Source organism: Nelumbo nucifera, chromosome 1, assembly GCF_055504915.1.
Source record: "Nelumbo nucifera cultivar China Antique chromosome 1, China Antique-T2T, whole genome shotgun sequence".
Lineage (NCBI taxonomy): Eukaryota > Viridiplantae > Streptophyta > Magnoliopsida > Proteales > Nelumbonaceae > Nelumbo > Nelumbo nucifera.
In genome coordinates this window covers 155,406,028-155,433,648 of record NC_142649.1, presented here as the reverse complement: position 1 = coordinate 155,433,648, position 27,621 = coordinate 155,406,028, and the positions used below count along the sequence as shown (strand labels likewise).

General features: G+C 40.5%; 1 protein-coding gene across 9 annotated transcripts in view; it reads right to left on the bottom strand.

The window, feature by feature from the left end:
- LOC104602732 (DENN (AEX-3) domain-containing protein) overlaps nt 1-27,621 on the bottom strand; it is a 141,319-nt gene that overhangs the window by 7,362 nt on the left and 106,336 nt on the right. For 7 of the 9 annotated variants that reach the window (XR_002022971.2, XM_088894807.1, XM_088894804.1 and 4 more), the window contains 2 exons: nt 1,013-1,120; nt 788-853 (listed from right to left, as the gene is read on the bottom strand). Coding sequence is in view for 6 of the 9 variants with exons in the window: in XM_088894807.1 (XP_088750933.1) it covers nt 788-853; nt 1,013-1,120 (174 nt within the window). In the remaining 3 variants the exon portion in view is untranslated. Of the gene's footprint in view, nt 1-787; nt 854-1,012; nt 1,121-25,820; nt 25,988-27,621 lie in introns of those variants that run through there. The other 2 variants (XR_016080453.1, XR_016080454.1) reach the window with 2 other exon arrangements.

Genomic DNA, 27,621 nt, shown 5'->3' with positions numbered 1-27,621 from the left:
TAGGATGTGAGTGGAAGATAGGATTTTATCTTAAGTGTTAAGTAGCTAGATATTTAACAATCTTTCAGTTCATTTTTTCTCTCTTTGAAATAAATTGTAGGGGCTGAAGGATGAAAGATTTATGAATTGAATTTTTTGTTCACGGGTACTTAGGAGGTATGACTTCCTCCTCTCTCTCTTCCCTGTCTTCTTTGTCTAAAGTTCTTTTTTTTTTATCTGAGATCTATTTATTCATTACATTCTTCAGCAATTTCTCTATCCTCTACTTTTTTTTTTCCTGACCACTGTTTAGAATTTTAAAATCAACTGGTTAAATTATGACAGCCATTTTTAAGTGCTTCAGGTCTGAAAATCCTACTCAGATCTTAGTCCTAGTTCATCATCATTCATTCCACAAAATATCTAAAACCAGAAGACTTTATACTGATATACAACCAAACACTCTTCTGAAATAACTAATAAGGCCAAGACAAAGTGTATGAAATTTAGTTATATACTTATATTGTTGCAATGAACAGAAATGGATCAAATAAGGAAAAAAAAGAATGGTTATTGAGGCTACAAAAATATAAACATGGAAGGTGTTACATGCAGCAAAGGATGCTAGGAATTTCAAGAACTAGAAGCCTTATAGAATCAGAGGCAAGCTAGAGGAATAAATGTGTTTTATCCACAGAAAAGACAAAGCCTTATACTATGTAATTTCAGCTGCTAGCATTTTATCATTGTGATATAGGACTCTGCAAGCACAGATTTTAAAGATAATCAAATCTGGAAATGTAGATACCTTAATAAACGGGCGGTCCCTACTAGGAAAGGAATCGATAAAGCTATCCTTGAGAAGTAATGATACCTGAAAAGATAACAAACAGTCATGTGTTAGTTACAAGGACAAGATGTATACTTTTAAGGCAGCCATGTAATAAGAGTTTGTAAACGGTAGGTGCAATGCATTTATCTCATTCTCAATATCTCTTTGGTGCAATGTAATTAGGGACTTGATTATACTAACCCTGTCATTATTTGATTGTACACTAGTGATGGAATGATATTGCAAGTCAGAACATAGTGACTCCAAGTAGCGCCTCATTACATTCAAAAATTTCCCAGCAGCTTCAGCCTGCAAATTATTACTAAAAGAATGAACTTGAAATGCAGATGCAAGAGGTCCATTCGATAAACAATATAGCGACAGGAAACAATAGATTTTTTTTATCGGTAGTGGTAACTATACTAGTATAAGAGTATCGGAAATAGCCAAAAAGTATACAAGGTGTAAAACACACGGGAAAGAGAGAAAGACCCTTCTCTCTTTACTTTTCTTCAACAAAAAGAAAAATCCTCCTGCATAAAACACCCCAAAAAACCAGAAGAGAATTCATCAACCAAAAATGAAAAAATACGCACCCCTGTTATCAAGGCAAAACAACCTATCAAGAATAGGAATGAGGATGGCTTGAAAATCCTAATATGCCCTATACATTCAACCAATAAAGACATGAGACCTCACCATCTACCTCTCCCTTTCATGGCAGCAACTTTGACTCTCCTTTCCTCCTTTCTTGTTTTAGTGTGTAATATCTTTAATAAATTTGTGGTCCCATGTTTATTTTAAGTAGTTTAGATTGCATATATGTTGCCTGGTTAGGTCTATGTAAGCCAGAAGCCTCTCTCAATAGGTCGGTTAAGGTTTCTTCTTCTATTTTTCTGTTCCAATAGGTTAGTTAAGGTTTCTTCCTCTATTTTCTGTTCTAATAGGTTGGTTAAGGTTTCTTCCTCTATTTTCTGTTCTAATAGTTGGTTAAGGTTTCTCACCATCTACCTCTCCCTTTCATGGCAGCAACTTTGACTCTCCTTTCCTCCTTTCTTCTTGTTTTAGTGTGTAATATTTTTAATAAATTTGTGGTCCCATGTTTATTTTAAGTAGTTAAGATGGCATATATGTTGCCTGGTTAGGTCTATGTATGTCAGAAGCAATGTTCAGGGAACTAGACTGGGCATAGAATCGGTAAAGGGAGAGGTTCACGGGTCAAAGGTTCAACCGGGGTCGAACCATGTATATATATATATATGCTACGGGTCATATAAATACTATATATAATATATTTTACAACTTTTAATATACTTAAATATGGTGGATGGATGGTAAGCTTCTTAATTTTTAAAACAAATGACTAGGGTTCAGGCCTTCTAATTTACATTTTCTTTAAAATACATGCATAATAATGTAATATGTACAATAAAGAGTCATTAAGAGGTGGGTTAGTGGTAATTAAGTAATGTGTGAAAATAAGAGTTCTTGGGATCTGGTCTTGTTAACTACATTTTAAAATTTCACTTATGCATGGGCCTGGGTGGTTTTATGAAACCCGGACCGGTTCATCAGTAGATGTGATTCAAACCAATAAAATTAGCAGAATAATTTAGATTAAAGAAAAAGAAAGTAAGGAAGAAGGAGACAACAAGAAGAAGAAGGAAGATTGGAGAAGAAAGGAGAAAGAAAGGAGTTCGATAATCTCCTCTTTCCCCCACTAATCTTTTAATAAACTTACTTAAGTTACATAATTTACAGGATTGCCCTTAAGTAGGCGTCCACATCAGCACTATACTTAGAAAACATAAACAAGAGCTAAAGGCCCATAAAGTAAAGGCCCAATAATAAAACATAACAAGAAAGAACTAATAAGAAAGACAATAATGGGCTAGGGCCCATTCGGCCCAATCTCTCTACGCTCCCCCTCAAGCTGAGCATAAATATCCATCATGCCCAGCTTGCTTATATAGTGAACCAACTTTCCTTTAGGAACACCTTTTGTCAAAACATCAGCCAACTATTCTTCAGAAGCAACAAATGGTAGACAAACTTCTCTTGAGGCAACTCTCTCTTGTATAATGCTTGTCAACTTCAATGTGCTTAGTTCTGCCATGTTGAACAGGATTATGTGCAACGTTGATAGCAGTCTAATTGTCACAATATAACATCATTGGCTTCTCATAGTCTATACCCAATTCATTTAAAAGTGATCTTAACCACAAAAGTTTAGAAACTCCATGTGCCATTACCCTGTACTTCACTTCAGCTGAGGATCTTGCCACTACAGACTGCTTCTTACTCCTCCATGATACAATGTCCCCAGGTACCATAGCACAGTAACCTGAAGTGGACCTCCTATCATCAATACATCCGGCCCAATCAGCATCAGTGTATGCTTCCAGCTTCATGTGTCCATGCTTAGCAAACAAGATACCTTTCCCTAAAGCCCCTTTTAGATAGCACAAAACTCTCTCAGTAGCTGCTAAATGTGTATCTCTGGGAGAATGCATAAACTGGTTGATTACACTAATTGCATAGGAAATATCTGGCCAAGTCATGCAAAGGTATAATAACTTCCAGACCAATCTCTGGAACACTCCCTTATCAGGCAACAATTCACCTTCAGTAGCTGACAACGTATGATTTAGGTCTATAGGAGTAGAAGCAGGTCGAGCACCCAGTTTGCTAGTCTCTGCAAGGAGATCAAGAACATACTTCCGTTGAGAAATGAAGATACCATCCTTAGATCTGGCAACTTCAATTCCCAAGAAATATCTTGAGTTCTCCCAAGTCTTTAATTTCAAACTCAGTGTTAAGAAAACTTTTGAGATGAACAACTTCCTGAGTATCATTAGCAGTAACCACAATATCATCAACATAGACAATCAGAAGGGTCACTAAGGAATCTCTCCTCTTAACAAACAAGGTATGATCCGACTGAGTCTGTGTGTACCCAAAAGCAACAAGAGCAGCCCGAAATTTGTCAAACCAGGCTCTAGTAGATTGCTTAAGGCCATAAAGAGACTTCTTCAGTTTATAGACCTTTCCTTGCATTTCCTTCCCATAAACCCCTGGAGGTAAAGACATATAGACCTCTTCATCTAGGTCCCCATTCAAAAAAGCATTCTTTACATCAAACTGATGAAGTGGCCAATTAAAAGTAGTAGCTAAAGATAGCAAAACTCGAACTGAAGTCATCTTGGCTACTGGGGCAAAAGTTTCTAAGTAGTTAATACCATACATCTAAGTATATCCTTTAGCAACCAAACGGGCCTTATCTCTCAACAATACTATTAGATGATACTTAATAGTGAACACCCACTTACAGCCAATCGGGTCCTTTTCCTCAGGCAAATCCACAATTTCCCAGGTATTGTGCTTATGCAAAGCATCTAGTTCAGTCATCATAGCATCCCTCCGTTCTGGTTTGGACAAGGCATCTGGGACAGATCTGGGAGTCACATGTGTGGAAACAAAGGCAAGGAAAGAATAGTAGGAAGGGGAAAGAAGGTTGTAGGACAAGTGTTTGGAAATGCAATGAGCTGTACATTTCCGTTTGCCTTTGCGAAGGGAAATAGGGAGATCAAGGTCAGGGAAGGTATCTGAGAGCAAGAGGCACATTTGAAGGCGTGGAAACAACTTCCATGTCTCTGAGTCTTTGTCTTTGGTACCACCTTTGGATAATAGGATGGGAAGGAAAAGTAGGGGGAAGAGCAGGAAGAGGAGGGGGAGCAGGAACATGAGAAGAAGAGCCAATAGATGATTCAACTGGAGGAGACTCTATAGAAGATTCAATGGGAATTGGAAGAGGAACAAATGGTGACAATGCAAACAACTCCTCTGAATGCTCCCCCTCAAGAGAAGTACCAAAGAAAGGAACAAACTCTGCAAATGTGATTTCTCTAGAAACAAAGCGAGTGCCACAAACTTGATCAAAACAGCAGTACCCCTTCTGTGTGGAGGCATATCCCAAAAGGATACACTTGTGTGCTTTAGGCTCAAACTTATGTCTTTGATGACTGTGAACATGAACATAGCAAGTGCACCCAAGCACCTTGAGAGGAAGAGAGAAGAGGTCCTCATTTGGGAAAAGCAAGATAAAGGGAGTTTTAAACCCCAAAACCTGAGAAGGCATTCAGTTTATCAAGTATGTAGTTGTAAGGACAGCATCACCCCAAAACTTAACAGGAACATGGGAAGCAAAATGGAGGCTCCTTGCAACCTCAACCACATGTTTGTTCTTCCTTTCCGCCACTCCATTTTGTTGAGGTGTGTAGGAACAAGAACTCTGATGAATAACTCCAAAGGTATCAAAGTAGGAGGAAAGGCTCTTCTCGAAATATTCCTTTGCATTATCGGATCGAAATATTTTGATCCGAGTGTTAAACTGGGTAAGTATAAATTCATGAAATTTTTGTACAATATTTGGTACTTCATCCCTGGATTTCATAAGGTAAATCCAGGTGTAACGAGAGAAATCATCAATGAAAAGAATGAAATATTTGTAACCCCCATAGTAGGTAAATGATATGGCCCCCACACATTAGAGTGCACAATATGGAAAGGAGAAACAAATCTTTTATTACTCACTAGAAAAGATTGTCTACAATGTTTTGCAAGTTCACATGACTCACAATGAAGACTCAATAGGGATATTCCCTTAAACATTTCTGGAAACAAATGACTCGAAGCTGAAAAAGACAAATGACCAAATCTGAAATGACATATCATGACTCTATTAATTGACTCTGACAAAACAGACTCCAAAGCTACTCCACTAGGTAATCCAGGACTTTGATCAGAGACATCCAACAAGTATATCTCATTCGCCTCATGGCCACTCCCAATCGTCTTCTGAGACTTCAGGTCCTGAAAAACACAATAAGTAGGAAAGAAGGTTATGTTGCAGTTCATTGATTTTGTTAAACTACTAATAGATAAAAGGTTAGTGCTAAGTTTGAGAACATGAAGGACAAAGGATAATATGATGTAATATTTGGTGTATGCCGCAAGGAGCATTTTGGTCTTTTTTCTTCTTTTAAGTTTGTACGGTCACCCAAAATACTGGCGCCCCCAAAAGAAGTTTTTAGTTTTCTCTTGATCTCTTTTTCTCTTCTCCCCTTCTCTTCTCCTCCTCTCCTCTTCGCCCACTGCTCTGGTGATTGGAACATGGTATCAGAGCGGTATAGTGCTCTGTAAATCATCTCCTGCAAGTCGAAACTCTCTCTCTTGCTCCTGTGGACTGAGAAGTGGAAGAGACACACTCGAACTCCATTTGATGACTGTTCGTTCTTGTCCTGCCCCTGTTTCTTGGACTGCAACTGATTCATACGACACCCAGAGGCCAGTGGATGACTGACTGAATCTCCCTAAGAGGTCGGTGTTTTTCTTCCTGTGTTTTTTCTTGTTGTTCCTGGGTTGGAAACTACAGAGACCCTGGACTGAATACGAACAGAAGCTTAAACCCCCTTTTTTTTTTAGTTCTTGGTGTTGAAACCAAGAACTGATTAAGTTATTCTGCTTGACCGAATGATATAAAGGGAATTTATCCCTCTTCGTGGGTGTGAAGACCCAATAATCTTCATGTTTGAGGAATCTTGGTAGCTCATAAGTGACCTGGTTCAACTGACAGACAGCAGCAGCCTTTTTAAATGTTTTCTGTAGTTCGTATTGCCTTAAGAAGACACATCTCAGGTCTGAAAATCTGAGACAGCAAGAACTGTGCTATGTTTTTAGCAGTTTTTTTTGTATTTACCTAGTTGGGTAAGGACTGTAATCAGTTTGTGTCTGCTGCCTTCACTTGGCTCCAATGAATTTTGAAGAGTCTGCAACTTCAGAAGCTACCTCACATCAAGGAGGAATGTCTGGTGGTTATGAAACCCTGTACTTTCCTATGACCATTACCCCCTTGGACGGCAAAAACTACTTAGCTTGGTCCAAGGAGATGCGACTGTACATCACTGCTAGGGGTAAGGCTGGATATATAACTGGGAAAACAAAGGAACCTAAAGCTGGTACTGCAGAGTATGATAAGTGGGACCAGGAAAATTGCATGATAATGTCTTGGCTCTTGACCTCAATGCTGCCTTCTGTCAAGCAAAATTTCATGTGGGCTGAGACAGCAAAAGAAATTTGGGATCAAGCCAAGGCAACATACTCGGAACAGAGACACTATGCACGGATTTATCAGCTGCAGGCTGAATTGTCAACATGCAAGCAAGGTGAGAGGAGTTTATCAGCCTACTACTCTGCTCTCACATTTGTCTGGAAGGAATTAGACTACTACCAAACCATCGAATGGGAAAGTGAGAAAGATGCCAAGGCCTACAAACAGTTGGTCTCCCAGCAACGGGTGTTTGCTTTCCTTCTTGGCCTTAAACCCATGTATGAGCCTATCCGGGTACAGATTTTGGGCAGCAAGGATCTCCTGTCTGTCCAAGAGGTGTATACTTTAGTTTAGTTTGAGGAGAGTAGGAGTTCTGCTATGAATCCTCCTAAGGGGGAGACCATAGCTTTAGCCACAAGAAGTAATACCAATTCAGCTAGGAAGGGGGAAAATCAGAAAAAGGTGGATGACAAGGATAAATTGTGGCGCACTCACTGCCAAAAGTCTAGACACACCCGTGAGACATGATGGGAACTGCATGGAAAACCGAAATGGCACAGGAACTCAACAAGAAATCAGCAACAGAACAGAACAAGAAGCCAACTCAGAAGAAGTTCACCTCTACCAATCTTGCCTCACATGAATCTCCAGATTGTCCCTCTAGTTCTGATCCCAAGGAAGATATTATTAGCTTCTTCTGTGAACATTTGGAGTAGTATGGTAGGGCTATCAGACAAACAGATCCTAGACCTGCACCTTCTACCTCATTTGCTTCTTCCTCAGGTAACTTAACCTCTGCTTTTCATGTGACCACTGATCCCCCGGAACCTCCGTGGATTATTGACTCTGGTGCCTCCAACCATATGACTGGTAAGTCAACTTTGTTTCAATCATATACCCTTCAATTTGGAAAAGATAAAGTGAGGCTTGCTGATGGATCCTTCTCCTCCATTGCTAGTCAAGGATCCATATCTTTACCTTTTGGTCTCTCATTACAAAATGTTTTGCATGTCCCAAAAATGCCTATTAATTTGTTATCCATCAGTAGTATTACACATGCTTTGAACTGCTCAGTAACTTTCCTTCCCAACTCTTGTGTTTTTCAGGATTTGGCTTCTGGGAAGACGATTGATAGAGGGAGCATGGTCGATGGCCTCTATGTGCTAGAGAATAAAGTTGGTCTTGTAGTTTCAGAGTCTTCGAGTTAGTCTAGTAATAGTCAAGTTTTTTTGTGGCACCATCGTTTGGGTCATATGTCTTTTAAGTCTTTGAAGTACTTATTTCCAGATTTATTTGTCTGTTTCTGTCAATGATTTTCAGTGTCAAGTGTGTCAACTAAGCAAGCATTGTAGAACCTCGTTTCCTTTACGTAATAAAATATGGGATTTTCCTTTCCATATTGTGTACTCTGATGTTTGGGGACCTGTGAATATCTCAACTGAGAATGGCTACAAGTACTTTATTTCTTTTATTGATGACTTTTCACGATTCACTTGGGTGTACCCTATGCACTCACGAGAAGAAGTTCCTAAGCTTGTGAAAGATTTTCAACGAATGGTTTACACCCAATTTCAGACAGAGATTCAGGTCTTTCAATTAGACAATGCCAAGGAGTACTTTCATGGAGACCTCTCCAACTTCTTTATGTCCTGTGGATCTATTCACAGGAGCTCATGTGCAAGGACTCCCCAACAAAATGGGGTTGCAGAGAGAAAAAACCGTCACATCTTAGAAGTTGCTCAAGGACTCTTGTTGCAGATGCAAGTTCCAAAAAGATTTTGGTTGGATGTTGCTATGACTGCCACATATATTATCAACAGGATGCCTTACCGGTTGTTGGAATATAAGTCCCCTCACCAGCTCCTCTTCCCCAAGGCTCCATTGTTTCCCATACCCATGCGTGTCTTTGGGTGCCAGTGCTTTGTCCATGATCTCTCCCCTATCCGGGGTAAACTTGATCCTAAGGCTATTATGTGTGTTTTTCTTGGATATCCCCTTTCTCAAAAGGGTTATCGTTGTTTTGATCCAGTCTCAAGGAAATATTTTGCCTCTATGGATGTCTCATTCTTTGAAAATGTTTCCTTTTTTTTCTGTTTCCCCTTAGGGGGAGAATCTCGGTGAGGAGAAACAGAAACAGACTTCGGTCTTGTTGCCTTCCCCACCTTAACCTCTTCCATTTCATGTCTTTCGGAGACAACGTTATAGAAGTCAAGGCCAACAGAGTTCAATAGCCAAGGGACAGCCTGAGACTATGCAATCAATGCCATCGGACTGCCAGGAGCTGAATCAATGCGCTCACCTAGGTACTATTATTCTTGTTGTAACTCCTGAACCCATTGACATTGACACGTCAAACTGTGATCTAGACCTTCCAATTGCAAAAAAGGAAGGGGGTTAGATCATGCACCACACACCATCCCGTGGCTCAATTCTTATCCTATGAAAATGTATCACCTTCATTTTGTGCTTTTCTATCTAAAATTGATAATGTCCCAGTTCCTAAAAGTGTTACGAATGCTCTCCTTTCTCCTAAGTGGACAGAGGCTATGAAGGAAGAAACCAATGCCCTCCACAAAAACGACATATGGGAGCTAGTGAATCTTCCCGAGGGAAAGCAACCTGTAGGGTGCAAATGGGTGTTCTCTGTGAAACACAAGGCAGATGGCACAGTTGAGAGATACAAGGCTAGATTGTTTGCAAAGTGTTTTACACAAGTGTATGGTGTTGACTATGCTGAAACTTTTGCGCCTGTGGCAAAAATGAATTCTATCTGTGTTCTTATCTCTTTGGCGGCAAACCTTGATTGGGAGCTTCATCAACTAGACATTAAAAATGCCTTCTTGAATGGGGATTTGGAAGAGGAAGTATACATGACTCAACCTCCTGGTTTTTGTGCTAAGGGTAAAGAGCAAAAGGTGTGCAAATTAAAGAAGTCCTTATATGGCCTAAAACAATCACCAAGGGCTTGGTTTAGCAACTTTCACCAGGCAGTTCAACAAATGGGGTTCAAGCAATGCCAATCTGATCACATGCTCTTTGTGAAGAAGGAACAAGGGAAAACAACAGCTCTGATTATTTATGTGGATGATATTGTCATTACTAGTGAATGGGTCTCAGAGATACAAAGGTTAAAAAGGTTCCTAGCTACACAACTTGAGGTGAAGGATCTAGGTCCATTACGTTACTTCCTTGGAATTGAAGTGGCCCGCTCCCAACAGGGCATCTTCATCTCTCAAAGGAAGTATACCTTAGATTTCCTGAAAGATACAGGAAAACTTGGGGCCAAACCTGCCGACACTCCTATAGATGTGAATCATAAACTTGGGGACTGTGGTGGTGAGCTTTTGGAGGATCCAAAGCAGTATCAAAGACTTGTGGGGAGACTGCTCTATTTATCCATGACTAGGCCTGACATAGCATATGCTGTGGGGGGTTCTCAACCAGTTTATGCATGCTCATAAGGTAGCACATCTGAAAGCGATAGATAGGGTACTGAGATATCTGAAGAAATTCCCAAGGACAGGCCTATTGTTCAAGAAACGTGGGCACATGAGAGTTGAGATTTATACTGATGCTGATTGGGCCAGCTCGGTAGATGACAGGAAATCCACCAGTGGATACTGTAGCTTTGTAGGGGGAAATCTTATTACTTGGAGTAGTAAGAAACAGAGTGTGGTTGCCCGATCCAGTGCAGAGGCGGAATATAGGGCCATGTCACATGGAGTTGCAGAGCTACTGTGGATCAAGAACCTTTTAAGTGAATTAGGTTTCCAAGCTAAAGGTCCTATGTCACTCTATTGTGACAACAAAGCAGCTATCAACATTGCTGCAAATCCAGTTCTCCATGATAGAACCAAGCATATTGAAGTTGATAAGCATTTTATCAGAGAGAAGCTTGAGAAAGGAGAAGTTTGCACCCCTTACATCAGCTCAGAGGAACAACTTGCAGATGTCTTTACTAAGGGATTGAATTCCTTGCGCCATTATGATCTATGTGACAAGTTAGGGATGATTGACATCTATGCCCCAACTTAAGGGGGAGTGATGTAATATTTGGTGTATGCGGCAAGGGACATTTTGGTCTTTTTTCTTCTTTTAAGTTGTACGGTCACCCTAGTATATATAATAAAAATACTGGCGCCCCCAGTAGAAGTTTTGAGTTTTCTCTTGATCTCTTTCTCTCTTCTCCCCTTCTCTTCTCCTCCTCTCCTCTTCGCCCACTACTCTAGTGATTGGAACATAATACAAGAGAGTCAGAGGCTTTAATATTCCCCTTGCCAGAGATGGGAGCAAGAGACCCATCGGCAAGAGAAATCTTCTCTCTACTTGAGAGGAGCTGGTATGAACAAAAAAGGTTGGGTATGCTAGTCATATGGGTTGATGCACCAAAATCTATGATCCAAGGAATTGTATGATTACCTGAGACTGTAGCATGATTTGTAGAAGCACGAATGCCAACAGTGGACTCCAAGTGGTTTATCAACTTCCCATATCTCTCAAATTCTACCTTCACTGTTGCCAGCTGTTCTCCAGCAGATTTTTCTTCACATTCAGATACTGTAACAACATTTGCATTCCTGGGTTTTCTAGACTGACCACCCTTCTTAAAGTTGTTGTTGTCCCAAAACCTCTTAGGAAGAAGATCTGGGTGAAGCTTCCAACAAGAATCTTTGGTATGTTTCGGCTTCTTGCAATATTCACATATTACCTCCTTTTTTTCATTTAGCCCCTTTGATTTTATTCTAGCATGTGCAAAATGTTCCAAAGGTGGAGTTTGTAGCTATACCTGTCACCTGCTCTCTTCACCACTCACCATAGAGTATGCCTAAGCAAGTGACACTTCATCATTGGCCAGGATATTATGCCTTGTAATATCAAATTCAGGATTGAGTCTTGTAAGGAATTCAAACACCCTATTTCTTTCCACAAATTTCCTGAAAGTTTTTGCATCTTTGGTGCTTTCCCATACAAATGCTTCCGTAACATCTATCTCCTGCCATAGTGACTCCAACATCGAATAGTAGACAGCCACACTCTTCTCCCCCTGTTTTAAATTTTTCACATTATTCTTCAGTTTGTAGGCCCTTGCAACATTTAATTTCTGAGAATATGTTTCTGTAACACAAATCTCCTTGGCTGAAGTCATCCACAAATAGTGTTGACTTATGTGGGGCTGCATAGAATTTACCAACCACCCAATAACTGTGTAGTTATCCTACATCCATTTCTCATATGTAGGATCAGTCTCTTCCGGCATCGCCTTACTACCCGTGAGAAACCCTAGTTTACCTCTACTACAGACATGAATCTTAGTAGATTGTGCCCAAGCAAGGTAATTTGTTCCGTCAAGTTTAATTGTAGTCACTCTTGTCAGAATGAAATCTACGGGACCAACCCCCGACAACGGGATCTGCTTCACCTCACTTCCAAATTGCTCCATCAATCAAACAAAAATCAAAAAACAATGTTTTCAACCTTTATAGACCTAACTAAGGTCAGTCAAGCACTCAAAAGTCCCAAAACTAGGGTTTCACCATACCAGGCCTCCAGGGAGAAAGAGAGAAGAGGTAGCCGCACAAACCATAGTTTTCAAGGCGTCTAGGCGATCCTGGGCGACATTGGGGCGCCTAGTCGCCTAGGCAATAAAAATTTTATATAAAAATATGACTTTTGGCTAGTTTCCTAGTTTTATATACCATTCAGCATGTATGTTAATTGAAAAAATAGCAATTCTCTTTATTAAGAACATTAAATTTCCTCTAAAACTGTGGCAAATCATCACATCTAAAAGATAAAAATCTTTTACATATATTAATTTCATTATTTTCAAAAATAATACTACTATAACAAGTATTTAATAGAGAAAACTCATATTAATTAGCAACTAAAGATGATTATCAACTTTATATGATAAATATTCAAGATGGAAAGTAAAATAGAAAAAAAAACAAGGATGAAGTTTCTGTTTTATTTAATTAGAGAGAGAGAATAGAAAAAATAACTTTATTATTCTATTCTTTCTTTCCTCTTTCTTTTCTTTCTTTCTTTTTCTCTTCTCAAAACCCTTTGATCTTTAATATTTCAATAGTAAAACATTAAAACAAAGTATAATTGATATATATAGAATATAATAAAATGTATTAACACTGTTAGTGTCGAGTATGTAGGGGTATTTCTGTCTTTGTGCTTATGTTTAGGTGCTGATGTGTAAGTTATGTTAGATCTAATGTCTCTAACTTAAGTAGGGGCACATGCGACTTTTCCACAATATTTTAGTAATATAAAACAAATCTGGCCGAATGGGAGGGTTGACTTTTCTGTCATTCGAACCAGACCTTTTCCTCCTTGTCTTCTCTTCTACACTTCTCCTTTCTCTCCTTCTTTCTTTCTCTCTTCTCTCTTTTCCTTGACTGTTATCAGTCTAATTGGCAGGCCGAACTCTAATATGGTATCAGAGCTAAACAGAGCAAATCGGATCTACCCAGAATTCTGTTCTCTCCACACCCAGTCTAGGGTTTTCTCTTGCTTTCTTCGCCATCGGTTGGAGATAAGGGAAAGGGCTGAAAAGGAGTGATCACCCTCTTCCCTTGGAGGTTTCTATGCCTCCAGTTGTGGTGTTCGTGGTTGGTTGTTGCAGTTTCTAAGAAGCCCTCCCCTAATCGATGAAGAGAAGAAGGCTGTGTGTGGTCTGATTTTTGGGTGATCAGGTAAGAGGTTCTATGCATTTTCTTGGTGTGAATCAAATGATAAGTCTGTTTCAGACTGTATGGTGGGATATCAGATTGTAGTGTGCTAGGGTTTGTTCATTTTTCAATGTGACTCAAAAGGGGAGTGTTCCTCAAACAGTGTGGTGAAGTTTCAGGTAGTCATGAGGTAGGGTTTGTGGTGTAAAGAGTGCAGTTTACAGCAATAGTAAGTGCTGGAATTAGTGTGTAGTGTGGTCTAGTGTGCAATGTTCCGAATTCAGCAATGGGAGACAACAGCGATAGCAAGACTAGTGTAAATTTCTTAAGGCAAAGAAGAAGGTGAAACACATAAGGGACGAAAAACCCTCCACCGATTCTCATGAGTATGATGATTGGAAGCAAGCAGATGCACAGATTATCACACGGTTATGGAATAGTATGGAACCCAAGATTAGTGTAAATTTCGTGTTTCTTGATACCGCCAAAGAAGTGTGGGACCATGCTAAGAAGTTGTATTCGGGCCAAGACAATACAATTAGAGTATATCAGTTGTATCAGGAATACTTTAATCTACAATAAGGTAATCGGAGTCTTGAGGAGAACTATGCTAGTATGAGAAACATTCGTAATGAATTGAATGTTTATCACCCCCTCACTTTTGATGTCAAAATTCAGCAACAACAGAGAGAACAACTTGATGTGACTCGATTTTAAGTGGGGTTGAAATCTAAGTATGAACCAATGCGGGCTCAGATACTAGGAGGGTCAGCTCTTCCTTCCTTAGAAGAGGTGTTTGCTCGACTTAGGAGTATTTCCATTGGATCTACCGAGAACCCTAATGTTTCCGATAGATCAGCCTTTGCAGTATCCAGAGGCCATGGTGTTAGGGGTGGAGCTCGGGGAGCTTAGTCTGGCCATAGTGGCAGCAGTGGACCGGCATATGGTCGGAGTGGTGGTAGTGGACCTGCATATAACTGTGGTGGTGGTCGTACTAGAGGTCGAGATTCAGAGGGAGCCCGTGGCAGAGGATGTAGTTCAGGTCTGAGGAGGTGTACACACTGTGGTATGGATGGACATACCATTAATTATTGCTATGACTTGCATGGTCCACCCTCAATTTGGGCCAATCATGCCGTGACTAGTCACAGTAGCTTCAGATAGGAGTCATTCAGCCGATCAGATACCTTCTAGATCCATAGATGTTACTAGGAAGGAGATGATGAGTATTCCCCGTGATGAGTATGAGAGGTTTGTTCAGGCCACTCTCGCACACTCAGGTATGGCTTGTCTAGCATCCACACCCAATCCCTGGATTATTGATTTTGGAGCCTCCGATCACATGACTGGAACTCCAGGTGTGTTTTCTTCTCTCTCATTGCCCAACATCACAATCTGTTACCCTTGCTAATGGTTCCACATCCTCCATTTGTGGTGTTGGTAATGTTAACATGGACCCTGTATCCTTATCCTCAGTTTTGTATGTCCCTAAATTCCCGTTTAATCTTATGTCAGTTAGTAAGTTGACCAAGTCTCTTAATTGCTCCATTACCTTTTACCCCTCTTCGTGTGTTTTTCAAGATCTCAAGATGGGGATGGAGATTGGTGGAGGGCATGAAGCTGGTGGATTGTATTATCTTGATGGTGGTGGAAGTACGTCAACAGTTCTCCAATCGTCTCTTTCTCCTTTCCAGTGGCACTATCGATTTGGTCATCCTTCACTGAAAGTTTTGAAGTCTTTGGTTCCTTCATTCAGTCATCATTCTGTTTTGGATTATGAGTCGTGTCAATTGGGGAAACATCATCGTGTTCCCTTTAGTCCTAGAGTTGATAATCGTATGTCGAGTCCTTTTTCTTTGGATCATTCAGATGTTTGGGGTGTTTATAATGTCATACAATGGATATAAATATTTTGCCATTTTTGTTGATGATTATTCAAGGATGACGTGGCTCTATTTAATGAAAGAAATGAGTGAATTGTTTACCACTTTCCAAAAATTTTATGCTGAGATTCGCAACCAATTTGGTGTTCACATTAAAATTTTTCATTCCGATAATGGCCGTGAATATTTCTCTTCATCATTTCAAGAATACCTAGACCAACATGGCATTATCCATCAGACTTTATGTACCTACACCCCACAACAAAACAGGGTGGCTGAGAGAAAGAATCGTCATCTTTTGGAAACAGCTCGATCCCTCGTGCATCACATGAATGTTCCCACATCTTTTTGGAGTGATGTAGTGCTTACTTCTTGCTTCTTGATTAACTAGATGCCCACGTCTATCCTTGATGGTCATTCTCCATTCACCACATTGTTTCCTACCTTGTCTCCATTTCCTCTTTCTTCTCGGGTTTTTGGGTGTGTTTGCTTCGTTCATAATCTGGGGCCAGGAAAGGACAAGTTAGATGCACGATCTATTAAGTGCATCTTCCTTGGCTATTCCTAGACTCAGAAAGGGTATAAGCGTTATCATCCTAGCTCTCGACGTTCCTTTGTGTGTGTTGATGTTACCTTCTTTGAGCCTACTCCATTTTTCTTAGGGTCCGGTGATGTTTCTTCCTCTTCATCACCTCCTCCCCTTCCTCTTCTAGTTGTGGATTCTGTTCCACTTGTTCCAGCTGTGACCGAGTCCTTGCCTCCGGTGCCACCACCTGTTGAATGACCACCTATCCATCACGTGTATACACATTGCCCACATGTACCAACTCCTCCAGCTCCATCATCGTCGATAGATCCGGCAGCTGTTCCCACACCTGCCCCAACCCCAATATCTGATCTTGATCTTCCCATTGCCTTGTGGAAAAGTAAACGCAGTTGTACCCTTCATCCTATTTCTAATTATGTTTCACTGACTCACCTTTCCGCTTCCCATCGCCAGTTTATCTCTTTGTTATCCTCTGTTGTTATCCCTAAGGATGTCTAGGAAGCCCTTGCCTCTCCAAGATGGTACTGTGCGATTGGAAGAACTCTCAGCTCTGACTCATAATCATACATGGGAACTCACCACTCTTCCTCCTGGTAAGCAAGCTGTTGGTTGTAAGTGGGTTTATACGGTTAAGTACTTACCTGATGGTAGTGTAGAGCGGCTGAAAGTTAGACTAGTTGCCAAAGGGTATTCCCAAACCTATGGTATTGATTACATAGAGACTTTCTCCCCGGTTGCTAAGATTGGTTCAGTCCGTGTTGTGATTTCTCTTGCTGCTATGTATGATTGGCCCCTTTATCAGCTTGATATCAAGAATACCTTCTTACATGGTGATCTGCTCGAGGAGGTCTATATGGAGCAACCACTGGGGTTTGTTGCTCAGTGGGAGGATGGTAAGGTGTGTCGACTACTGAAGGCCATTTATGGACTTAAACAGTCTCCTCGAGCATGGTTTGGCAGATTTAGTGAGGTGGTGAGGAAGTTTGGTATGAAACGGTGCCAAGTTGACCATTCAGTTTTCAGTCATGACTCTCAGGCAGGGAAGATCCTATTGGTGGTGTATGTGGATGATATTTTCATTACTGGAAGTGATAAAATGGGCATTGACAGGTTGAAGACATTTCTACAGGAACATTTTCAGACAAAGGACCTTGGTAAATTGAAGTATTTCTTGGGGATAGAAGTAGCAAGGTCTAAGCATGGTATTAACTTGTGTCAGAGGAAATATGTTCTTGATTTGCTTGAAGAAACAGGTTTGTTAGGTGCTAAACCAGCTGAAGTGCCTATGAAAACAAACACTAAGTTGAGTAGTGATATGGGTGAAGTGTTTGAAGACCCTGGCAGATACCGACAGCTGGTAGGTAAACTAAACTACCTAACCATCACTCGGCTAGACATTTCATTCGCAGTTAGTGTGGTAAGTTAGTTCATGCAGAAACCTTTGGTTCCACATTGAGATGCGGTTCTAAGGATTGTGAGGTATTTAAAGGGGGATCCAGGTCGTGGTTTGATATACAGAAGTGGTGGAAAACTTGAAATAGAAGGATATACTGATGCTGATTGGGCCGGTTCTATATCTGATAGGAGATCTAGAACCATTAACAAGGGTAACTGTTTGGGATGTGGAAGATTGAGGAAGTGAAGAAAATACATTTGGAGTCCCAGACATATGATCCGAGGCTCTAGAGTCAATGATCCAGTGTGAAGGTTTGGAAGCCAAGCAAGCCATACCTGAATGGGCAAGAGTAGTTGTGTTCTGCAGAGAGGATGTCTGAAGGAACTTCTCATATACCTCATGTGGTACACTCACCATCTCCTTCCCAGAAGCACCAATAGATGTGGAGGGAGTCTGATCAGTTTGCTGATTTTCACTAACTGTACCACTGCCACTAGTCACATCTTGGTTAGCCCAAGTGTTGGGTGGACCATGTAGATCATAGCAGAAATTAACAGTGTGCCTCTCTAATCCATAGTATGTGCATTTTCTAGATGCATTACTCCTTCCTCTACCATGACCTCCCCCTGACTCTCGACCACCACTACGGCCACCAAAACTATGAAACATAAGACCACCTCGGTTTCCTGGAAACCCACGGCCACCACCTCTATTTCCCTGACCTCCTGTCACATCAAGTGGCTCTCACTGTTGTTGCTGAACTTGAACATCTAGAGTCAGAGGATGATATACATTAAGCTCATTTAAGATATTTCTCATGCTTGCATAGTATTCCTCCAGGCTTTAGTTACCTTGCTTCAGATTAAAGTACTCTTGATAAAGTTGATATACTCTAGTGGTATTATCTTGGCCAGAGTAAAGTTTCTTAGCATGGTCCCAAATTTCTTTAGTTGTATCTAAGAACATAAAATTCACACTGATTTTAGGTTCCATGCTATCCCACAACCAAGTCATGATTTGTGCATCCTCCTGTTCCCAATCACTGAACCCTAGAGAATCAGAGGAAGGTTTCTACTCTCTCACATGTTTTACCTTTTTCTTGGTTTTTAAAAAACACCCCCACAGATTTGGCCCACGACACGTAATTCTCACCATTCAACTTAATAGATGTCATTTGAACATTTAGGTAATATAGAGAAATCATAACACCCATTTTATTGTCATTCTCATCTCCAGTTGATGCCATCTTAACTAATTCACCTCACTTCACAAAGGAATCACTGTTATAAACAAAGTATTCACCTTTGAATATTCAGCACCACTTCACACACTACTCAATAGAATATAATTATGGTCATACTACTGCTGTCATGAATTCAGCATTCAAAAAAACCTACTTTCAACTCACATATCCAGGTATAAACAGAAGTTAAAGAGGCTTATATGCATACCTATCAACTCACACCACCACATGAATGAATTCTAGACCAAAAGATAGCAGACACAGTCCACTATTGGGCGAAGAACTATTTTTGTTCATACCTGTCCACAACCAGCCCTCTTCGTATCACAAAATAGAGGGAATCTAGTACACCACCACAACGATCACCACCACAAAAACTGGAGGCATATTTACCTCCAAGAACAAAAAACGACCACTCCTTTTAGGCCCCTTGTCGAACTTCCAATCTGTCTAGAAAATATTTAGAAAAAACTGATATGGCTGGCGGCAAACTCAAGAAGACGAAGGGCGATGAAAAGAACAAAAAAACTGGTTTCTTATTGCTCTAATACCATGTGAATAATCTTATTCAGTTCAGGTTTGAAGTATGAGAAGAAGAAGAAGAAGAAGAAGAGAAGGGTTCGGTAGTAGAGGAAAAGTTACCCCTCTAGCAGACCCACTTTGTATTTATAATGAATAAGTTGAGGTACAAAAAACGACAGTATTCCCTTACAAGTGATGGGACACATAACTTAAACTTGAATAAAACAAACCCTTCACTTCTAACAAGATAAACCAAAAGACCAAAACTGCTGCCAAGATTGAGGCTGATACACAGGAGGTGGAGGAGGGGAAGGAATGCCCTCATTACAAGGATAAGAGGAAGAAGAAGAAATAGTAGACACAAAAACAGGAACAAGAAGGTAGAATGGAGTCCGATCTTCATTGGAAATCTCCCCCTGAGGAGGCGGATGAGATAACTGAAAAAAGGATGAGGACTCAAGGAAGATAACATCCTTTGAAACATACCTCTGACCAGATTGAGGATCAAAACATCTATAACCTTTCTGAACAGGAGAGTAACCAAGAAAATCATATTTAATAGACTAGATGAAAAACAGCCCTAGAAGTATGGGACTGTGCAAGAAAACCAAAAAGAACAAACAAGAGAAGATTAGAGAAGCTAAGAGAGAGAGAGCTGCGGCAAGGAGGGTTAGAGGATAAGAGGTTCGAACCGAACTTCCCTCTAACACTCTAATACACTTTTATTAAGTTAATCTTTGAGTAATTACAAGAGAGGTCCTTGGTTGGACAAGAAATTACAAAAAATAGAGCATAGAAGAGTATGGGCCCAGAATAAGGCCCAATACAGAGAAGAACATACATATAACGTAGAATAACAGCCTATGGGCCATTTGGCCCATCTTCTCTACACTCCCCCTCAAGCTGAGCATAGGTGTTAATCATGCCTAGCTTGCCAGTGTCATGCTGAAGCCTTGCCTTGGGAATACCCTTGGTGAGAAAATCTGCCAATTGTCCTTCAGAAGTAATGAATGGAAGACACACTTCACCCAAAGAGACTATTTCTCGAATAAAGTGTCTATCAACCTCAATATGTTTAGTTCTATCATGTTGTACGGGGTTTTGGGCAATGTTGATGGCAGCCTGATTATCACAGTACAACATCATTGGCCTGTCATAATCAATTCCAAGTTCTTCCATCAATGACCTTAGCCACAACAGTTCAGAGACTCCATGTGCCATGGCCCTATATTCTGCTTCTGCTGAGGATCGGGCCACAACTGATTGTTTCTTGCTCCTCCAAGAGACAACATTACCAGCCACCAGACTGCAATACCCTAAAGTAGATCTTCTATCATCAATATTTCCAGCTCAATGAACACCAGTATAGGCTTCAAGTTTCAGATGTCCATGCTTGGTAAACAGAATCCCTTTTCCTGGAGAGCGTTTCAAATAACACAAAATTCGTTCTGCAGCTGCCATATGAGTATCTCGAGGAGCATGCATGAACTGGCTAATACAACTGACAGCATATGCAATATCTGGCCGAGTCATGCACAGGTACAGGAGCTTCCCAAGAAGTCTCTGAAAGACCCCTTTATCTTCCAACAATGTTCCATCTGAAGCAGAAAGTTTGTGACTCATATCAATAGGAGTTGCAGCTAGTCTAGCACCCATCTTCCCAGTTTCAGAGAGCAAGTCAAGGACATACTTCCTTTGGGAGATAAGAATCCCATCCTTGGATCTAGCAACTTCTATGCCAAGGAAGTATCTCAACTCCCCCAGATCCTTAGTCTCAAATTTTGTACGAAGGAAAGAATTAAGAGCACGAATTCTTGAGGCATCATTACCGGTCACAACAATGTCATCAACAAACACAATGAGATATACTGCCAGAGATTCACTTCTCTTCACAAAAAGAGTATGATCTGACTGTGTCTGAGTATAGCTGAATTTAACAAATGTTGTTCTAAATTTCTCAAACCATGCTCTAGGAGACTGTTTGAGGCCATAAAGAGATTTCTTCAATTTGCATACCTTTCCTTGCATATCACTTCCATACATTCCTGGAGGGAGAGACATATAGACCTCCTCATGTAAGTCACCATTCAGAAATGCATTCTTTACATCCAACTGATAAAGGGGCCAATCAAAGTGAGCTGCCAGAGATAAGAGAACCTTCACAGATGTCATCTTAGCAACAGGAGCAAAGGTCTCCAGGTAATCAATCCCATACGTCTGTGTGTAGCCTTTGGCAACCAGTCTGGCCTTGTACCTCTCAATAGTCCCATTAGCCCGATATTTAATGGTAAAGACCCACTTGCAACCAACCGGATCCTTCCCTTCAAGCAAATCCACCACTTCCCAAGTATCATTTTTGTGTAGGGCAACCATTTCAAATTTCATGGCATTTCTCCATTCTGGAATCTCAAGAGCTTCTGACATAGACCTAGGAATAGGGTTAGAAGCAACTGAAGAGAGATAGGCAAAGTATGAAGGAGAAAGTAGATCATAAGAAAGGTGTTTGGAAATGCAGTGTGCAGTGCACTTCCGTTTTTCTTTCCTAACAGCAATGGGAACATCAAGATCCGAGAAAGATGGTTCCAAAGAGGTTGAAATAGCACCTGTTGTCTCATCTGTGATTGGAAGTGTATGAGGCTCATCTGTTGTAAGGGAAACAACCTGCTCATTCCTGGATCTTTGCCTTTGATACACCTTGGGATTGTGAGTAGGACGAGGAGAAAAAGAGATAGGAGCACTAGGACAAGGAGAATGAAGTGACTGATCCTCCCTTGATTCATTTGGTGAGGACACAGGTTCATCAAGAGACTCAACTGGGACAGGGAGAGGAAGAGCAAACACTTGTGACAAACTCTCCCCCTGTTGACAATGTCCTTCCTGAGAGGACCCATAAAAAGGAGAAAGTTCATCAAAGGTAACATCCATTGAGATATACCGAGTGCCAGTCTTTGGATCAAAACAACAGTAACCCTTTTGTGTGGGGGAATAACCAAGGAAGATGCATTTGTGGGCTTTTGGTTCAAACTTATGTCTCTGGGCACTTGGAATGTGAACATAACAGGTGCAACCAAACACACAGAGAGGAATCGGGAAGAGATCCTTGTCTGGATGAAGAAGATTGAAGGGGGATTTAAACCCTAGAACCCTGGATGGCATACGGTTTATGAGGTAGGTAGCAGTGAGAACAGCATCACCCCAAAATCTTGTAGGAACATGTGAGGCAAACAAAAGGCTCCTTGCAACTTCAACAATATGCCTATTTTTCCTTTCAGCAACTCCATTCTGTTCAGGGGTTCTAACACAAGAACTTTGATGAATAACTCCCATGTCAGAGAGATACAAGGATAAACTCTTCTCAAAATACTCTTTTGCATTGTCAAATCTGAAAATCTTAATTCTGGTATCAAACTGAGTTAAAACAAATTCATGAAATTGCCTCACAAGTCTTGGAACTTCATCACGAGATTTCATTAGGTATATCCAAGTGAATCTAGAAAAATCATCAATAAACAGGATGAAATATCTGTAGCCCCCCATAGAAGATAAGTGGTAAGGTCCCCACACATCAGAGTGCACAATATTGAAAGGAAAAGAGGATCTTTTATTGCTCAAAGGGTAATTGTTTCTACAATGCTTTGATAACTGACACAACTCGCAATTAAGATTGGACACACTGATTCTCTTAAACAGTTCAGGAAATAGATGACTTAAAGCAGAAAAAGGAAAATGACCCAAACGACAATGACTCAACATGATCCGACTGACAGACTGAAGAGGTAGAACCAAAGGCAGCATTCTTAGGATGATCAAGGCATTGTCCAGGAGTGTCAAGCAAGTATATTCCATTCGCTTCATGGCCACTCCCAATCACCTTCTGAGACTCCAGATTCTAAAAAACACAGTGAGAAGGAAAAAATGTTACACAACAATTCAATGACTTGGTTAAGCTACTTACAGATAACAAATTGGTATTTAATCTAGGTACATGAAGGGTGGAAGATAGGAGTAAGGAGTCCGTAGCCTTGACAGTTCCCTTGCCAGAAATAGAGGCAAGAGAGCCATCGGCTAAGGTGATTTTGTCACGACCAGGAAGCAAATCATATGAAACAAACAAAGTGGAAAGGTTGATCATGTGATCAGAAGCACCTGAGTCTATGATCCAAGGGGTCTTAGGATTACCTGAGGTGGTTGCATGGTTAGCAGAAGCTCTTATACCTGAGTGAGCAAATGCAGTGGTGGTTGAACTTCCTTAAGGGTTGGATGATGAAGTCACACCTTCAAGATGACTGATCATCTTTCCAAACTTTTCATACTCAACTTTCATGGCTGCCAATTGTGCATAGGCAGACTCAACTTCAGCATATGTACCCGTGGCTGCATTTGCACTCCCTGTCTTCCTACTATCATTTTTCTTCTGGAATCGAACAGGAACAAGCCCGGGATGTAATTTCCAACACTTGTCCTTGGTGTGCTTCAGCTTCTTGTAATATTCACAGACAACCTCCTTCTTTCCAGTGCCACTGGGAACCCCTATAACTCCTTTGGGTTTAAACCCCATATTTGCAAATGCATTAGTGCTAACTCCTTGAACCTGTACCTGTCTTCTGCTTTCTTCACTACTGACTAAAGCATTTGCTTGTGATAATGAGACACTTTCCTTGGACAAAATATTTTGTTTTGTGATGTCATATTCAGGGTTTAGCCCAGTTAGGAACTCAAAAATCCTGTTCCTTTCAACTAATTTCCTGTAGGTTTCTGTATCATTGGGAGTACCCATGTCACAACCTATATCAGATCAATTTCTTGCCACAGAGATTTCAAGGTTGAAAAATATGCCGCAAGGGATTTCTTCCCCTGTCTTAGATTCTTCACATCACTCATTAGTTTATATGCTCTGGCTACATTCAGTTTCTGGGAGTAGGTTTCTGCAACACTATCCCAAATTTCCTTAGCTGAGTTCATCCAGAGATAATGTTGACTAATCTGTGGCTGCATTGAATTCACGAGCCACCCAATCACGGTGTAATTCTCTTGCACCCATTTCTCATAAGAGGGATCATCCTCTGGGGTAGCTTTTTTGCTCCCAAAGATAAACCCCCACTTTCCTCTACTACAAATATGAATTTTCACAGATTGTGACCATGCCAAATAGTTGGTTCCATCTAGTTTAACTGTAGTTACAGCCAACAAAGAATCAGTTGGGGTTCCCAAAGTATGTCCATATTCAACAGTACTCTTGCTCTCAATATCTGAGAAGTCCATCATGTAAAAGCTTCAATTAGGGTTTCGATAAGCCTCCACTGGTGTATTGATTGTTGATGAACTTAGATTGAGTTGAATTGGCAACAAACACAGCAACTCACAAACTCAGTTCAGACCTGACAGCCGCGAGAACCAAGTTCAGTGGCAGCTCTTTCAAGAAGAAGAAGGCCTGATTCAGCCTTCAAGAGACAACCAACAGACCTCCAAACACTATGTATCCGATTGGAGTTCCTTTCTAGTTAGGGATTCTAGGTTCCCAACAATAATTGCCCCAAAGAGAGCAAAATACATTCCACAATACTTAAGAGGCCTTTTTACAAACACTACGTATGCAGCAGTCAACACCCCACTGTTAACTAGTAGGAATCACTTCAAGAGCACTCCGTATAGGTCCAAGAAGTAACTGAACTGAAGTAGAGACTCGTACCACTGATTCTAAACAAGTTTCAGCCACTTGGCAGTCCAACAAGATAAGAAATTAACCCAGAAATCTCTGAGTTAAATCAGGCCAGCAACAACCGAACAACAGAGCAGATATAGAGGGGTCCTTGGTTGGACAAGAAATTATAAAAAACAGAGCATAGAAGAGTATGGGCCCAGAATAAGGCCCAATATAGAGAACATACATATAACATAGAATAACAGCCTACGGGCCATTCGACCCATCTTCTCTACAAGACTTAGGATCAAACTTATGTCTTGATGGACTCGTATCATGAACAAAATAAACACATTCGAAGCCTTGAGAGGTAAATTGAATGTGGGTTACTGGGTTCATCAGGAAGAAGCTGGTGAGGGGGACAAAGGTTTAACACTCTTGATGGTAGTCGATTATTAAGATAGATAACAATCTTGACAGCATCTCCCCAGAAACAAGTAGGAAAATGAGTTTGGAACAGTAACCCAAGAGCAATTTCAACCACTTGTCTATTCTTCCTCTCAACAACCCCATTTTTCTGTGGAGTATGACTACATGAGCTCTGGTGAATAGTGCCCCATTCTTCAAGAAACACCTGAAGGTGGTTTTCAAGGTACTCCTTTGCATTATGAAATCTTATTATCTTAATTCTTTTATCAAATTGGGTTTCTACCATATGAAATTTTGAACAATCATAGGAATTTCATCATGTTGTTTCATCAAGTAGAACCATGTATATCGAGTGTAGTCATCAATGAAGAGAATGAAGTATCTATACCCACCCACACACGGAATGGTATATGGGCCCCAAACATTAGTATGAATCAAATGAAAAGCAACATTACTTCTTCTATTACTCACAAAATATGTGGTTCTACATTGTTTGGATAAATAATTCAAGTTAGACATTGAACTAAACAAATTTGTAAACAAAAGTTTTGCAGACCTAAAGAACATATGACTAAGACGACAATGCCATAATTGCAAAAAGCTCAATTTCTCATTAGAACAAGACTCATCTTGGCTCAACAATCCATATTCTGAAGCTTCATCAAAAAGGTAGACTCCATCAATTTCATGCCCATTTCCAATCATCTTCTCCGTGCTCAGATCCTAAAAAGCACAATGGGTAGGAAAAGAGGTTATAGAACAATTATGGGACTTGGTAAGAGAATTGACAGATAATAAATTTTAATGCAACCGAGGAACATGAACAAATCCAAGGGAAAGGTTATGGGTAATTTTGACTTCTCCTTGACCCAAGATAGGGGTCTAAGATCCATTTGCAACAGTAATCTTGCTCTTCCCAGGGGTTAACTTATATGGAGTAAAGTGTGAAGGCATACTAGTCATATGCCTTAGGGTCAACAGTCCATGGGCTGGAGGTGGAACAAGCAAGTGCAGTACCTATGTTAGCATATGCACTGGATGGATTACTAGAACCAGACGAGGAGGATGCCATACTCTTTTCCAAGTGCAATAGAAGACTCCAAAGTTTATCCATCATGTCAAAGGAGTCATAAGAGGGAATGGCCACATTAGAAGACTGATCCTCGTTACCAACTATGGCCAAATGAGCATTTCCTTTCCTTCCAATTTTAAACTTGTCCAATTTCAAGTGAGGACTGAGTTTCCAACATCTTTCCTTAGTATGCCTCATCTTTTTGCAATATTCATAGATGACATCATCAGACTTCTCCGTAGTATGATGCTTACTACCACTTGGCTTGGGCTTAGAGGACATAAAGGCAGAGGGTTGCATCATGGCTGCCCTTCTACTTTCTTCCCCTTGCACATAAGCAGTAGCCAGAGAGACAATGCCCGTACTCAGAATATTTGCCTAGTGAAATCAAAGAGATTGTAGAGAGGAGAAATACATAGCCACTGTTCTCTCCCTCTGACGCATACTACAAGCTTATCTCCTAAGTTGAAATATAGTATTGTTAACCTGTGAGTAAGTGGTGACAACCCTGTCCCAAATATCTATAGCAGTTGAAAGGAACATGTAGTTACAGGGAACGTGAGGTTGCATTGAACAGCCCAGCCAAGACATTACCAGTAAGTTATCTTGTTCCCACTTTGCAAACTTAGGGCCATCAATTTTTCAACTTCACCTCCTTGCCTGTAATGAATCCCAACTTACCTCTCCTTGTGATAGTAAGTTTAGCTGATTGGGACCACACTAAAAAAGTTGGTCCAACTTTTACAATGATTATCATACCATTGGAAACACCAACATTTCTAGGAAACACATTGGAACCCATCTGTACATCCTTTAGTGATTCCATACCTAACAAACAACTATCTTGACAACCAATGAGCACCCCAACACCGAATCGAAATACAAACAAACCCAAAAGAAAGTGTCAAACTCAGTTAAAGGCTAGAAAAGGGGCCAAAAAGCTGGCTGGTGGTAAAATAAAGGGAGAAGAAAACTCCAAAAATTTTTTTAAGGTTTAGAAAAATATGGGACCACTTCCTGTCATTCCCAAAATATTAAAACAACTTAGAAAATTCATAGAGGCATCAAACCACAATGAGACTTATACCAAAATTCATCTAAAATCAATAGAGAAAGACTCTTCCAAGCCCTTCTAGTTGCTCTGATACCAAGTTGCAATATCTGAGGTTTTATTGAAAAAGAAAACAAGAAGAGGAGAAGAGAAGAGAAGAGAAGAGAAGAAGAGAAAAAGGGAGTTACAAATGGAGTGTTAGACAGTGTATGCCCTTAGCTCCAATCAAATTGA